The 16,694-nt window shown below is 32.5% G+C and overlaps 1 protein-coding gene across 4 annotated transcripts in view; it reads right to left on the bottom strand.

The window, feature by feature from the left end:
- Nucleotides 1-2,125: 2,125 nt before the first annotated feature.
- CDC27 (cell division cycle 27) overlaps nucleotides 2,126-16,694 on the bottom strand; it is a 46,717-nt gene continuing 32,148 nt past the window's right edge. For 2 of the 4 annotated variants that reach the window (XM_031685562.2, XM_031685560.2), the window contains exons 14-19: nucleotides 15,107-15,315; nucleotides 12,845-12,962; nucleotides 10,223-10,351; nucleotides 5,025-5,099; nucleotides 4,073-4,165; nucleotides 2,126-2,934 (exon numbers count right to left, since the gene is read on the bottom strand). In XM_031685562.2, coding sequence (XP_031541422.1) covers nucleotides 4,091-4,165; nucleotides 5,025-5,099; nucleotides 10,223-10,351; nucleotides 12,845-12,962; nucleotides 15,107-15,315 — 606 coding nt within the window. In that variant the 3' untranslated portion in view covers nucleotides 2,126-2,934; nucleotides 4,073-4,090. Of the gene's footprint in view, nucleotides 2,935-4,072; nucleotides 4,230-5,024; nucleotides 5,100-10,222; nucleotides 10,352-12,844; nucleotides 12,963-15,106; nucleotides 15,316-16,694 lie in introns of all 4 variants that reach the window. The other 2 variants (XM_006199278.4, XM_006199277.4) reach the window with 1 other exon arrangement.

The raw sequence follows: 16,694 nt of genomic DNA on the forward strand, positions 1-16,694 counted from the left end.
CCGGCAAGACTGTACAATTTCTGAAATAAGTCAGGAAAAGCAAAAAGAAGACACAAAATTACATTGTTTCAATGCAAATAGAACACACACATCACATCCACACTTGCATTTTCCCAGGTTTTCACAAAGAAAATGAGTCACCATATTTCTCGTGAAGACCCATACTATCCTCTGGCTAAACAGAGACTTGCAAACTTTTTTCTTCAAAAAGAGCATTTTTAATAGACTAAATACTGGTTATCACTGAGTTTTAAGGTACAACAGCAGCATGGTTCAAATGTTACTTGCAGATCTTGGAAAAAATAAAAAATTTAAAGTAATGAAATACAGAAAAAGTAGGACCACCTTTCATTATTTTGAGTACCATTGTCTCTTGAAAAAATATTTCCAACCTTCTAAAATCCCAGAGTTAAGAACTATTTCCAAGGGGGAAACATATCCAATGTTACAACCTAACTTCTGAACCAGAGTGTGTGTGTGTGTGTGTGTGTATATATATATACATATATGAACAGCTTAAAGAGAAAAACGATGTCAAAGTACTTAGTATTTCTGATTTCCTTCAAAATAACTTTTGAAATTTGAAGCAAACATTTTGCTTATTAAAATGCATGTCTTCTTCTGGTTGTTTGATCCCCATGCCATGCAAAAAAGAAAAAAAGAAAAGAAAAAAAGAAAGCCAGAAACAGTAACTAGGTGGGAAATAAGGCTTCAGATACCTAAATGACTTTAAAAGTAGGTGTGAGGAAAAATGCAGTCAGGTCAAGCTTGGGCTGAGTATACCTCAGCCAGCCATTGCCACGGTGTGCCTTCCACAAACTATCCTTTTATCCTTGGTCTCAAAATTAGTACCAGGAAGACTCACCCCTGGCACAGGACATAAATTCCTACTACAGAAAGATAACTAATTATACATCAGCAGATTGTTTTCTGAGTGTAGCCTTCTCCAGGCTTCGTAACATAGAGTTCAGGTCAAAGCTTTCTATGAAACTCTATAACTGATACTATTATACAGCAGGCTTATGATTTGCTGATTAAAAAAAATAAAATATAAAATTAAATATTACAGACCTAATGGATAATAAAATGGAATATTTGTTAGAATCCAAGTGCTAGCCTTTGGGAATTTTTAATGATATTCATTTACTCCCAACCTTTCCTTTTCCTTATAAATTATTTTTTTTAGGCAGCACATACATAGATTTAGGTAGGAAATTTTGTTAAATACCTCTCTGGCACCCAATATCTAAGACTGACTTGAATTAGTTTATAGTAGTATCTAATCCATGTTCAAATGAACAGATTAATAGTAAATGATAGAAAATTACTGAGTCTATGGGCTAAAATTTTTTTCACATCTTCTGTAATCCATCTTATTTTCACAGCTTGACTAACACAGGTAACCAGTAGTTAAGTTTGTCCTTCATCAAATAATCCAAAATAATAACTGCAGAGGCCTGTCATTCATAAGAAACTATAATTTGTTATATTCTGACATTGGCACTTAATGTTAACAACTAAAGTTTCTCTAAAATTTTCAATACATTACAATAAAGGAGATACACAATTTAACACTTTAAATCTGTTACGGTGAAATTCCAATAATTCCCATTTTATTACGCATAATTGGATCTTTAAAATTGTGGCCATTACCCAAAGACACCAACCTATATTATTTATGACAAACTCAAGAGAGAACTCATTGCCTTCATAAGAAGGGTTTTTTTGCAGCTAAAAAATTTTAATATCCTAAACCCAATCACTCTCATTAAATGTTTTGGTGACTTACACTACTGAAAATAACTTGAAGCAGAGAGCTGAAAAGAATGGAAATGATCTCAACCAAAGGTAACCACACATTCTTGCACCCTGCTTAAACACTTAGAAGAGTCAAAGGGATACTGTCTTGAACAAATATAGATTCAAGGTTATGGTACGATTCTGATTGTATTAAGGCTTTCACTATCATGATCTCTTAAAGTCTCTCCATTTAGCGTTCTGATTTTGATTCTTATGGCAAACTTAAGTGGTTATTAAGAGCCTTGTTTTGGCTTTGCAGTGGGCAACCCCTCTATCATTTCTGAATGTTAAAGGTGATCCCACAGAGCTCAAAGAGAAGAGGCAATATGGTAAGGACCAATTTTAAAGTTTGTAATACCAAGACAACAATGATCAACACTTTGAAGCAAGATGAATAAATTAAAATTCTTGGTTAGACATTAAAGCATTCTTGCCAAGAATAAGTGTATACTGTATAAAGGGTATCTGATTCCTACACGAGTTCCAATATGCCCATTATATTTGTTTATAGGAGACACTGCAAGTTTAAGGTAATTTACATTCCTTGGCAATCAAGTTACTCTGTTATAGGCAATGTCTTTTATTGTTCCATCTGGCACTTGCTAACACCATTCTTGAAGAACCTAGAAATGAAGGTCAGTCACTCGGTTTATCAGGAACAGAACCAAGTAAAAACAAATTTTTGGAAAAACCACCAAGAAATTCTGGTTCATCACTATTTTCCATATCTAATGGTTCCTTCAAGATAAAACTTAACTCTTCCTTCCATGATAGCTTTCCAACAAAGGGAGATAAAAGAAAAAAAACATTTCCCACCCTACCCCCCTAAATTGTCATTCATACTGGGGAAAGAGCCAGTCTTGTTAGCAGCTAAATATTGCACTGCCTTTCATTCTGTGTACAGTCAGGGTCCAATGAAAGTGGCACACTCATGGTGTAAGTGATGGATGATGACACTGCCAGCTCAAGAGTGAAGACTCAGTATATGGAGGGACAAGAAACATGTCAGCACTAGTCACACATCCAGTTGCAAAAGTCTGATTTCCAGAAGTTAAAATTCATCACTTTCAGCTGCATGAAGTTGTGTGTCATCTGCATCTGTCATGCTGCTCTCCTGGGATTCATCTGTTCCCACTTTAAAAATAAAACAAAAATCTACAGTAAGGTATCTGATAAATATTTTTTGTTGGTTCATGAAAACAACTAAAGAAAACTATTGTATTCAGAGAAATGAGACTTTAAATAAAAGACCTTAAAAATCCTGATATCCTTTAATGAAATGCAATCCAAGTTCCTTATTTTATAGCATGTCTAAGATTATTAGTTCATTGTATTTAACCTTTATGAGTTTTAACTACTAAAACTGCCTCCCCCTAATGAATTTCTATTCCGACCCAAAGAATTAGAACTCGTTCTCTGAGACATTTTAAAAAAAGACTGATGTTCAGTCCCATCATTGACTCCACTTTGGGGATAGGCCCTGCTAGTTCATAAAAATATACAATATAACTATATTTCTGGAACAAAGGCATCTTAGTTTATCCCATCAGAGGTCTCTCAATTCTCTTATTTAAAAATATTAATACATTAAGTTTTGATTCTTACTAGTTATTTTAAGACCCACACTCAATTAAGGGATAGAGTATATATTATTTTCTGCTTTTTAATTAATTTATTGACATAGAGCTGATTTACAATATTATATTAGTTTCAGGGGTACAATTTAGTGATTCAGTATAGAGATAGGGTATTTACTGCCTTAAACTATACTACAGATCTGTCAGTATTTTTAAATGTGCACAGACTTATTCATTCACTTAGCATTTATAACATTTCCAACAGTCACACCTATCATCTTTTCTCCCCCTACCATGATCCTACAAAGCACATAAGGCATGCATTAGTTACATATTCAAACATAAACTGAGGGCCAGGTAAAAATCAGCAATGGATTTCTCAAAATCACACAGCAGACTAGATCCAGAACCAAAACCAGTTACCTGGCTCCATATGCACTTTGTAATTACATCACCCTATTAAGTTCCCTAAAATTCTATTGGTGTAAAGAATATTTCATATTTAGAAATAAAAAAACAGTAGCCCCAAAATCTTTATGCAAAAGTAGCTTTCTGAAGACTCAAAAAAATTTCCATGTTTATTCTGTGCCATAAAGAAACATCTGTTCCATCTTACCTAACTCTGATGTGGCATTTCACTAGCTCTCTGGTTTGAGTAACCACATACATACCTAATTCATTTGGATGATACTTACTTATCTGTTCTTCTTGGGTTATTGGCTCCTCGTCATCTGGAAGGTAGCGCTTGTCAATTGCCTCTTTAATCTGGTTATTGGCTCCTTTAGGATCTAAATCCATAGCCCAAGAGAAATTCATCAGGGCGAGGTGCGTTTGACCTAACTTCTTGTAAACCTAAAAATAAACAGCAGCACTACATTTTTCATTAAGTTGTGAGCTTCCTTCCTAAACATTTTTAGTTTAAATTAAGCTCTTGATTTATGTGCTATAAATACATTGGGATGAGGACATTCTCATCTTACAGAAGTCATACTAACTTTTGAGTTCCTTTTAATAAATTCAGTTATTGCTTTCAGAATTCCTTGTCTCTGTATCTCAGGTAGTGAGCTTCCAATAAATCTCACTGACTAGAACAATGACAATGGAAAGAACTGGACTATAAGCTGTTTGATTAGCATTAATTTACACTGATTTTTAAATGGAGTCATATCAACTCTCAACACCTGTGCTCTGTTCTCAGCTACCATAACCAACTGGCATCTTGGGGCAGTGTGTAAAGGCCTGACTACTACAGCCCTGGAAATTTTGGAAGCCATTTCTTCTAATTAAGACAACACAGTGCCATTATTTTCTTCTTTTGCAAGATGTCTAAGCATTTTATTGATAATTGGAAGCTAAGGGCTTTTCTTGAGGTAGTCTTAGTTACCAGCTCATTACTGGCTGCAAGTGCTAATATACTTCCAAAACCATAGTAGGATTAGGGTTATAGGGTGTGTGTTCTTGCTTCTTCATTAGGTTATCATCTTCTTAAATGTATAAAACAAAATCTATTCTTTATTCCTAGAGCATTTAGTTCAGAGCTCTGGTTGAATTTGCTCAACAGGTGTTGCATAATAAAACATATTTATTTTTCAAAAGTTAATATTTGTTATGAAAGTCACAGTTTAGAACTAGGGCCCCAATCTTTACCTTTCCTATTAAGAAGTAAACAAGGGATTCTTTGGGAACAATTTGTTTCAATTCTTCAAGTTCTTGTAAAGCAGACTGAAAAAAAGCAAAGAAAAAGAGAGTAGCAAAATTTGACAAAGTATTGACTAAGCAAGTTTTTAAATTTAATTTTCCAAATCATCTTAATTAAAGCTTTCTAGATCTTAACTGCACTTCCTTATTGCATTAATTTTTGTTGTGAAAATAAAATGCAAGAAAAATATTTATGACAACAGGAACTAAGAAATGGCAGGAATTCACTGAAGTACATTGAAAACACATACTACTTTGTGATATATGCAGGTGGTGACAACTCTTGCTTTTGTCACTATTTTATTTAAAATACCTATATTCCATCATGCTGTGTTCTATTAATATACCTACCTTCTCCCTGCCACAACATTAAGCTTTGAATACCACCTGTCATTTTAACAAATGATGAAGAGCCTAAAATTGAACTCTCTAAACTGAGTTAAAATTGTCTAGTAATCTTTTGACCACTGCTAAAGGGCTAAGGAGATTGAGAAGAGAGATAGGAAAATTCTATTTGTATTTAAAAGATATGATGATCAAAAATAAAACTGGCTCCCCAAATGAGATACTGTGTATTTTTCACATAATAAATAGACAAAAAAATTTTTTTTTCATGTCACATAAAGTTACTGTGAGTGAGGGAAATCAGGTGTTATCTTCACTGAGGGTAGAACTGTAAATTGATGCAATCTTTTAAGAGGACAACTTGGCAGTATCTATTAAGTTAGAAAGTGCATGTAAACACTGATGCAGCAATCTCACTGTTAGGAATTTGTCCCAGGAATATACTCAAAAAAGATCACAAAATCATCTTTATAAGAACATTGAATCCAACATGTTATTGCAAACTACTAGAAGCAATCAAGGTGTGTCTAATATTAGCCTAATAAAATAAATTATGGTCTATCCTCTATAAAACATTAAATCAATTGTGTGTTTGAAAAAAAAAAAAAGCAAAAGCAAGATGCAAAAGTGTATGTACAGAGCTACTTCTGTTGTAACATGACATACATATCACATGTACAAATTCAGATATGTGAGTATTTGCATAAATATTTTATAAATACACTTATATGAGCATATGCATATTTTATTTCTGGCCAAAATCAATACACATAAGCTCCTCAACAAGTTAATGGTTTACCTTTGGTGAGGGGAAAACTGAAGGGACTGGGGAAAGGGCTTCTATTAGCTTTCCCTACTTTATGAATTTTCTAACGTAAGTATTATACTTTATTTCCCTTTAATGTCCATAGAGGTTATCTACTTTTTATTCTTTTCTCTATATCTCTTTGTAGTAAAACAAAATCCGATGTAAGCCATGTTAAAATAAAAGAGATAAATAATAAGTGTCTATCACAGAGGAATGTTAAGTGAAACAAGCAAGTTGTACAACAGTATGTGTCATTGTACTGGTTTCTTATTGCTGCCATAACAAAGTACCACAGATTTGATGGTTTAAGACAAATTTATTATCTTACAGTTCTATGGTTAGAAGTCCAATATGAGTCTCAGCTAAAATCAAGGTGTTGGCATGGCTGCTTTCCTTCCTGGAGGGAATCTGTTTCCCTGCCTTTCTTAGAGTCTAGAGGTCGCCTACATTCCTCGACCTTTCTTCCTTCATTTTCAAAAGCAGCAAGAGGGTTGAGAAAATGCTGTTTCTAACTATAGCTGAGGAAGATACTCCACTTTTAAAAATTAATGTGATTAGATCGAGCCTACTTGAATAATGCAGGATATTCTCCCCCAATTCAAGATTCATATCCTTATTCACATCTGCAAATTCTCTTTTGACATGTAAGGTAATATATTCAAAGGTACCAAGGATTAGGGCATGGATATCCTTGAAGAGTCAGCATTATGCCTACCACCCTAGTATAAATCTACTTTGTTAGAAACAATTAAAAAATACACAAATATTGAGAGAAAGATCTGGAGAAATACATTCTGAGCTATTAATAGTGCTCTTCCCTGGAGGGTAAGCTTATGAGGCACATTCAACTTTGTATTTTTTTATACTTTATAGTATTTGAACTTCTTTGTAAGAGCATATTACTGTCATTAAAAAGCACCACAAAGAAAGAATTAAGCAGTGATCAGATATTGGGCTAGTAAAGATAGTCTTCTAATAAAGACTATGGAATTTAGGTGGCATAAGGGAATTTCTTTCTTCATTGACTGGAATTTTAGTTTTATCTTTCTAAAAAGGGTATAAAAAAATAAGGAACCAATCCTATTTCACAGTTACAAAAAAGTTTAATACATTTTCCCCCTTAACCTAGAGCCAAATGTAATTTCTTGGCTTTTGTAAATATTTTTATTGGCATTACCTAAATTAAAAGACTTCTCTAATATCTTGATGGGGAGGGTCTAGCTCAGTGGTACAGTGCCCGCTTAGCATGCACAAGGTTCTGGATTCAATTCCCAGCACCTCCATCAAAAAAAAACAAATAAACAAGTAAATAAATCTAATCACCCCCACCAATAAATAAATAAATAAAAGTTAAAAAACAAAGGAAAAAACCTTTTTATGGGAAGTAGTGTGGAAAGTTTTGGGTGGTAGGTTCACAGGGATTCATTACCATATTACACTACCAACTACAGTGATGTTTGAAACTTTTTATATAATAAAAAAGAAGAGTAAAGGCAACATACATGCACATATTTTCACAGGCGGTTCATCGGTTTAAAATGTCACAGTTTTTACACAAGTATGTAGGGGGCTCTGGTGTATCCTTAACATTCCAGCCTCTTCCTAGTTTGTGCCAATCCAAGAGAAATAAACTCAAAGGAACTGCCAAGCTGAATGTGTCTCAGAATCACATGCGCATGTCAGGAAATGGAAGACTTATCACATATAGTTTTATGAGGTAGACTTGTTGTTCTTTCCTTCAATAGTCATAGTGTTAAATATTGTAAAACATACAAAGAATAAAGTATCAAAACGGAAGATCTGTGGTACATAAAAACGGAAGCTATGTGGTAGTGAATATTAGTTACTTAAGATCACTGATACACCTGTCTAACATTACATAGGGACTGACAAAGCCTGTATCAATCACAATGAAAAGACCTGAGACTGGCTTTAATATTGCCAAGCAGCCTTTCTCAAACTTTTTGGTCTCTGGACTTTTACATTCCTAAAGCTTAATGAGGAACTCAAAGAGTTTCTGTTAATACTTACAATATCAGAAATTAAAAAGTTGCAAGTTTTAAAAATATTTATCTATTCTTAAAAGTAACAATAATAAACCCATAACATGTAACATTAATATTTTTCTAGTGAAAAAAACTGTATTTTTCAGAATAAAAAGTGAGAAGAGCGACACAGCTTACCATTTTTACACATCTCTGGTTAATAGAAGACAGCTGGATGCTCTTATCTGCTTCTGCAGATAATAGTTTATGAAAACAGTTCTGACCCTGTGGACTTCTTAAAAGGATTTTTGGGGACCACCCCTATAGTCCCCAGACGATACTTTGAGAACCAAAGATTTTAAGAAATCTTAAGATAACACACCAATGCTCCTATACTGCTATACCACACACAGTTCACAACTGATGTTTTCTTTCTATGACTGCATGTTACAACGGTTATCAGAATTTCATGCATCTATCATGCCTCCCCCCGACTGATAATCTACTTACAAACACTCACTGAGATATAGTGTGTAACAGAGTTCTCATTTTTGCCCTAAAAGACTTAAGACATACCGGACTAGACAGCAATACAACATATTAAATAGGGTGGTGTCTAGCAGTGTTTCTGCCATAGAGAGACTGAAGTGACTCTCTTAACACAATTTGATTTTAATTTTGGAGACAAGATATTTCAGAAGCAATCAGTAACTTTTTGTTATGTCCTTTTTTGTATAGTCTACCTATATCTAATTCATGCATCAAAATAGGACTTATAATTTAGTCAAGCCTCAGGCTGGTACTCAAAAATGGCTATAACCATTACAGCCTGGACAATGGGTCAGATTAGCACAGGGCTTCTTGAAGCAAGTATAGGGCTGATTTACATGGCATTTCTGGTAGGGTGGTGGCATTTAAAATGGCTTTAAGTATAATAAATTGAATAAAATCCTTCTATTGAAGAAACTGACCACATAATCTAAAGAAGTATAACGAAGCAAAACCATGCAAACAAATGTTGAATCACAAGTATAGTACCTCAAAGAGCAAGTTAGAAGTTAAGTGTTTATTAGAGTTACAAGAAGTTTTAAAAGGATAGGAACAGTAGGACCTAATATTCACCTCTTCATAAAGAAAAACAGAGCAAGACTAGAAGAATTACTGAATAAATGACAAGGAATAAATTATACATTTAATACACTTACATAACTTCATTAGTTTTTAAAAAAAGTTAAGAGCTTATCACTGGCTTAGTATTTTTTAATTTCAGCAAATTTCTATACTGAAAGGACAGATTTCTAGGGAAAGAGTCAACTAAAATAGATCACTGAGCCCAAGTTTTTCTGTGCATTTAAATTTTGGGCATTTTTGGGGTAAGTGTTAAACTGTTTTTAGTAAGAAGAGCATGAATTTATTAAAAAAGTAACCTGAACTTTCAATCAAAACTTTGGATTCACAATCTATGATTACCTAGTCTCCTTGTTGTAAGCGCTCATAACTCACCATACTTTTTTCCTTTAGGTATTCAACATGTATTATTTTTGTAATTATTTGATTAATGTCTGTTCTCCCTCTAGAACGGTACTAGATGGTAAGCCCTTCAAAGGCAGGAAATATGGTTGCTTCACTTGTCACTATATTCCTACTGCCAGACATGATACTCAATAAACACTTGTTGAATAATGCACACACATTCATTTCTCACCTGTTCACAAATTTTGGTCCTAACAGGACAGTTCAGGTTTTACATTTAAGATAACTCCCTGATGGAAAAAATGCCTTTCCATATAGGAAATCTTTACAAGGGATAACCATAAAGATCCACACACTCATCCTTCCTATAAGTATTCCATGAAGAAATAAAATCACACAAAAAATTAATACAGTTTTTGAAAATGGAGAAAATAAACTAAGACAAAAATGAAAGTATAAATAACTTTTAGTTTATTAAAAATAGGGCAAAACTTAAGCAATTCAATACTGAAGACCTTTCAGGATATGTATCTTACCTTATATTTTTCATTTGCAAATAAAACTGAGGCTCTGTGAAATTTGCATAGAGGGTTCTTGGGATCAATGACAATGGCTTTGTTTAAGGTATCCAAAGCCTTCTCAGATTTTTTCAGTGCATGCTGAACCTATGAGAAATAAAGATCCTATTAATGTTTCCTTTTGATATTTATAAGGAAAGGTGAAAACCAAATAATGTTTGGTTTGAAACTCAAAACCAACATAGCTCCCAATTCACTACTGTCCTCCATAATGATAATTATTTGGTTACCTTTAAGTCTAAAAGACAAAAACAAAACAAAACAAAAAATCTTAGTCTTCTCTTCACAAGAAAATCTGTACTATTTAGCTAGATAACACTCACATTTTAACAGGTTTATTATGGTCCTCTAAATATTAGGCTTTTCAACACTTTTCAAGAATCCTTAGAGGATTTGGCTCTAAACCTTACCAACCCTGTTTCACTCGGAACAATTATTTTAGAAATTTATTTTAAAAATAATTCTTTTTAGAAATTTATTTTAAAAATAATTCTTTTTAGAAATTTATTTTAAAAATAATTCTTCTGCTTTACATATTTGAAAACCACTGACCTGTAATACAAGGAAGTAAATAACTTACTTTAAAAAACTTAAGGAAAAACCTAGCCTCACTATTTACTTATGTGTACTCATATTCTGCTGTGTTCCTCCTTAGATAAATTGTATGCTAACAATAAAGTGGAGTGAATGGATGTGGCTGTGGAACTTTCACAAACAAGAGTGTGAAAGTAGGTACTGTCAACATCTGGTTGCTAAATTCATCTATGCAATGATTTGTGCAGAAGGTTATTACTACATGTAGCCAAATATTCTGCACACAGGATTGAAATTGTAAATACTAGTTTCCTAACAGAGAAGCATACTCTCTTATCTGAAAAATTCTTCAAATAAACCACTCAAAATTATAAAAACAATCTGTTTTACAATAACTTTAGAAGCAAGTCTACTTTAAAAATGTCCAACGTCACTAAAAGGTATCAAAAAAAAATTAAAAAAGAAAATGAATGACATAAAAAGAGAAAAATAAAGAGTTCAAAGAGATTCATACATATCTAGTCAATTTATTTTCAACAAAGGCATCAGGTAATTCAAATGAAAAAGAAGTCTTTTCAGCAAATTGTTCTGGAACAACTGGAGGAATATATGAAAAAAATGAACTTTGCCCTCTATATCATACCACACATAAAACTGATTTGAGATAGATTCTATATTTATGTAAAACTCATTTGAGATAAATGTTATATGTATGTGTAGAAGTTATTAATATAAAACTTCTAGAAGAAAACTTAGAAGAATGTATTTGTAAACTCAAATAATGAGTTCTCAATAGACACTAAAAAGAATCAAACTGATATGCTGAACCTTCATCAACATTAAAAATGTCTGCTTATAAAAAAACAACTTAAAGAATATGAAAATGAATATATGTATATTCATATATGACTGAAGCAATGTGCTGTATATCAGAAATTGACACAACATTGTAAACTGACTATATTTCAGGAAAAAAAATAAATTAAAAAAAAACACACAACTTAAAAACGAAGAGGTAGGGAAAGAGGAGTGGGGACCAACTGCTTTGGTTTTCCTTTGGGGTGCTGAAAATGATTTGGAATTATATAAAGATGATGGTTGTACAATATTGTGAATGTATTAAACGTCATTGGATACTACACTTTAAAATGTTTAATTTTGTGTTATGCAACTTTTATGTCAATAAAAAAGACAGCAAAAAGAAAAAAGGTATCAAGAGATACTCAAGTTCAATTTAACTTAAGTGATAAAAAAACTTTCAAGCTGACATGTTTTCTCTATATGTTTTGCACAGTAACTATAAAAGAAGTTACTGTGTCAATTTTAAATAAAATTATTATAAAGAACTAGAATTCTTCCCCTCAAATGAATAGTGAAATTTCAAACTAGTATAATTTCCTCATTTTGTATGCTTGTTCCCATAACAGCCAAACTTGCCGAGAGAAACAAAAAGGGGAGAGGGGTGGAAAGAGGAAGGAGAACAAGATCAAGAACTTAAGGTGCCATGCTTGCAGAGAATCTTAGTAACTGAGATTTTAAAAAGCAAACAAACCTTTTCTCCTATCAAAGTACAACATATTATCAGATACATTTTAAAAATATAAACATAAAATTGGAGATCCATATCACCTTATAAGAATTTTAATTAGTTCTCACATAACTAGGTCACTCAGCGGCTAAGATCATTTGTCTTAAATTATTACTTAATTTGAGAACTAAACATTAACATGTCTAGAAAACTGCTTTCAAAAATATGAAGTATCTCATATGAGTCTTAACCCTATGAGGTTGGCAAGGTGGTATTACTTGTCATTCATAAAATAAAACTCAGAGAAATTAAGTAACTTGCCAAAGAAATGAGGGTACTCCAGTGATTTCTCTTTATGTCATGCAAAAAGGTAGTATTTTTGGCTGTAAAAGAATCCAGGATATTGTTTCAACAATAACAACAATAACAAAAAGCCCTAATTTTCATTATAGCAATTAAGTTAACAACAAACACATTTCAAAACAGATTAATTGAACAGTATTTAGAAAGCTACTTACTACTCCAATGTGGCAAAGCAAAACTGAACTTTGAGGGTTGATATCAAGTGCTTTCTGGAAATGCATTTCTGCAAGGCTGAATTTTTCTTGCTTGTAATAAATCATCCCTAAACCATACCTGAAAGCATAAATAAAGTACAATTTTAGGGATATGAACTGCTGGCTGCTAATTTAGTTAGATTAATAAAAGGATATGTATGGAATGTGGCATTTTAATAAACCAGTAGAAAAATACTGGTGTTCTTACAGGAGGCAAAAACTATCAGTCATGATAAAAATCATCAAAACATTTTAGACAAGTCATTTTTACAAGTAAAAACAATAAATCAAATCAAATCAAATCAACCAATCAAGCAAATAAAACTATGACACTTAGGGAAAAAAGAAACTACATCTTTACTTTTACAATCTAGATTTAGTAGCTGATTTTTACTGAGTGGTTACCACATGTGTGCCAATAATTTTGTTAAATTATTTGTGTGATTTATCTCATTTAATCCTAGAAGGAACCAAGGAGATACATACTGTTATTCAGATTTTCAAATGAAGAAACTGAGACTTAGAGAAGTTAAATAACTTGCCTAAAGTTATACAGCTAATAAAGATTTTAACCAGATCCTTTATGATTCTAGATCCTAAACTCCTAACAGTGCTATTTCCACATTCTTTGTCCAAATGAATATGTATTTTATATCATTATGATTATAGTATGTATAGTGTCATGTGCTGCTTCCCCCTCCCCACTTACTGTATATCAAAAATATCCTACATATTTCAAAATTTATAGACTTCAAAATTATACTTTTTAAAGGCTTCAAATAGACTTTGAAATAGTAAGTTTTAAAGACTATGTAATAGTATATTAAGTTGATATACAGGTATTTCTCCTGAATTTTCAAAACATCAAATGAATATATTGTGACATTTACATTAAGGAGCCCTCTTGGCTAAATTAGATAATGATGATGGGGAGTAAGCACCAAATGATTATGAAAAAAAGCACAACAGTATATCTGGTTTATCTGAGTGGCTTTGTTAATTATTATAATGGTGTTAGAGGTGAAGAAAAGGTATGAAAATCTCTGTGTTAATAATGGTGAGAGTGGAGATAACAAAAGAAAGACTATTTACTTTGGAATTGGATAAATAAATTTGCTTAGTGTTTAGTTAAATATTTATAGTTACCTAAATAACTCAATATTTAAATTTGTCCCAGTAAAAGCTTTTATTTATTTATGTATGTATTTGTTTATTTATTTATACAGGAGGTACTGAGGATTGAACACAGGACCTTATGCATGCTAAGCATGCGCTCTACCACTTGAGCTATACCCTCCTCCCTGAAACAATTATTTTTATAACATAATTTTAGATATGGTAAAGTTTTTTAAAGAATGCAACTACTGCAATATAGTACTACAGATACTACACATTTAAAAAACAACACAACTTTTATTAAGAACTGAGTTCTTAAAATATCACAGAGAACTTCATGTGAAGAGAACACTTGCACTGTTGGCAAGCTTGATTGTTTAACAGGAGCAGAAGCTAGCACGTATCAGGCCATCTTTCAAGCAATGTAACTACTTAGAAATGAGATATAATCCATTAAAAAACATATTTACACAAATTGAAAAATACCTTTCAGTAATCTAGTGCTTCAGACTTAGTGATAAATAGAGAAAATTCAACTGCTATACTGATCAACCCAAAAGATTAACTTTCCTCTTCATCTACTTGGGCACAAGTACAAAAAAGTAAAACAGAGACATTACTTAACAAACTGGAACATTAAGTTCTTAATAAACTTAATAAACTAGAACTAGTACTTAATAAGCTGGAACACTGTCAAAAGCAACAACTAGTGGACAGTTTTCTGTGTTTATTTTCTATTATCTAATAGGTGAATTATACTGTTCCTCTCCACTTTCCCAACCACTTCCTATTCTAATCAACATTTTAGTGTTCTAAGAAAAAGTAACAAATCAAAGTAACAAAACCAACCATTTGCAAAAGTTTGGTAGGAGAAAAAAGGTTGAAACTGTTGAGTATAAGGATCTGGAATTCTATTATCATTAGTTAAGAGTTTGTTAAAGGTATACATTTCACATGAAAAAACATACTGGTTAGAAGTTATTAACCAGTATGTACCATTCTTAAGTATTAGTATTCAAATTCATGACAACAAAGAGATAACTAACAAGAAAAATTAGAGTATTAGCCCCATCAAAGACATTGTCCTTGCACTTCATTAGCACTTACCATGCATTATAATGTCTAGGATTGACTCTGATAGCATTTCGAAAACAAGCTAGCGCCTTGTCTAATTCTTCAGTTAATACAAACTCGTGCCCTAACAGGGTATAGGCATAAGCATAATTTGGATCAACCTGGATGGCTCTCTGGAAGAATTTAATTGCAATATCATGTTCCCGTTGCAAACTGAAACAGTTCCCTGCAGCACACCAGGCCTGAAAAAAAAGGAAACAAAAAACAAATGCACAATTAAAATCTTGGTTTTTTTCCCCTAACAAAAGCAAATCTATGACTAAAATCAAGGCTCAGATCTTACTTAGAACAGAAAGAAAAAAACTGAAGAGTTTTAACAGATATAGTTAATCCTCATTATTCATGGATTTTCTACTTGCAAATTTGTCTACTTGCTAAAATCTGTTTGTTAAACCAAAATCAGTACTCACAGTGCTTTAGTAGTCACTGGGCAATCCCTAATAGGCATGTTCTCAGTTAAGATAAAAAAAAAATTGCAGCTCTCTGCCTTCTTGTTTCAGCAGATTAGATAGCCAGAGGATAGAGACTGTAGGTGAGCAGCGCAATGTAGTGCAAGAAGCTCAGGCTGTGGCGCCAGATGGACAGAGTATGAATCCCAACTCTGGCACCTGTTTATAGAGTGGCCTCAAGCAAGTCACCTTACACTTCTGAACCTCATTTTCTCTTTTGTAAAATAAAGAAAATAGAATGTACCAGGATGAGTTGTTTTTAGGATTTAAGATTATAATCTAAGAGTGATGTGTGTATTTCCCCTAGAAGCAATGGTTCAGTATTTGCTAATTCAGTGTTCATGGAAACTACAGAACACAGCTACCGAGAATAATGAGAACTGAAGGTACCAATAAATATTCTTGAGATGCGCTGAAATATAGGATTGAAATGTATAAATAAGTTGTGTCTATTTCTTTATTTTTTTATTTTTTTATTTATTTATTAACATTTTTTATTGATTTATAATCATTTTACAATGTTGTGTCAAATTCCAGTGTTCAGCACAATTTTTCAGTCATTCATGGACATATTTTTTTTTTTAATTGAAGTATAGGCAGTTTACAATGTTGTGTCAATTTCTGGCATACAGCACAATGCTTCAGTCATACATGAATATACATACATTCGTTTGCAAACTCTTTTTCACTGTAAGCTACTACAAGATACCGAATATAGTTCCCTGTGCTATACAGTATAAATTTGTTTATCTATTTTATATATACCAGTCAGTATCTGCAAATCTCGAACTTCCAATTTATCCCTTCCTACCCGCTTCCTCCCTGGTAACCGTAAGTTTGTTTTCTATGTCTGTGAGTCTGTTTCTGTTTTATAAAATAAGATCATTTGTCTTTTTTTTTTAAGATTCCACATATGAGTGCTATCATATGGTATTTTTCTTTCTCATTCTGGCTTATTTCACTTAGAATGACATTTTCCAGGGCCATGCATGTTGCTGCAAATGGCATTATTTTATTATTTTTAATGTGTGCCTATTTCTTAAAATGACAATTAAAATACTAATTTTAACTTAAAATGAGTACTTAAAAAAATCTGTTTCTGTTTAATGAAC

The sequence above is a fragment of the Vicugna pacos genome, chromosome 16, assembly GCF_048564905.1.
Source record: "Vicugna pacos chromosome 16, VicPac4, whole genome shotgun sequence".
NCBI lineage: Eukaryota > Metazoa > Chordata > Mammalia > Artiodactyla > Camelidae > Vicugna > Vicugna pacos.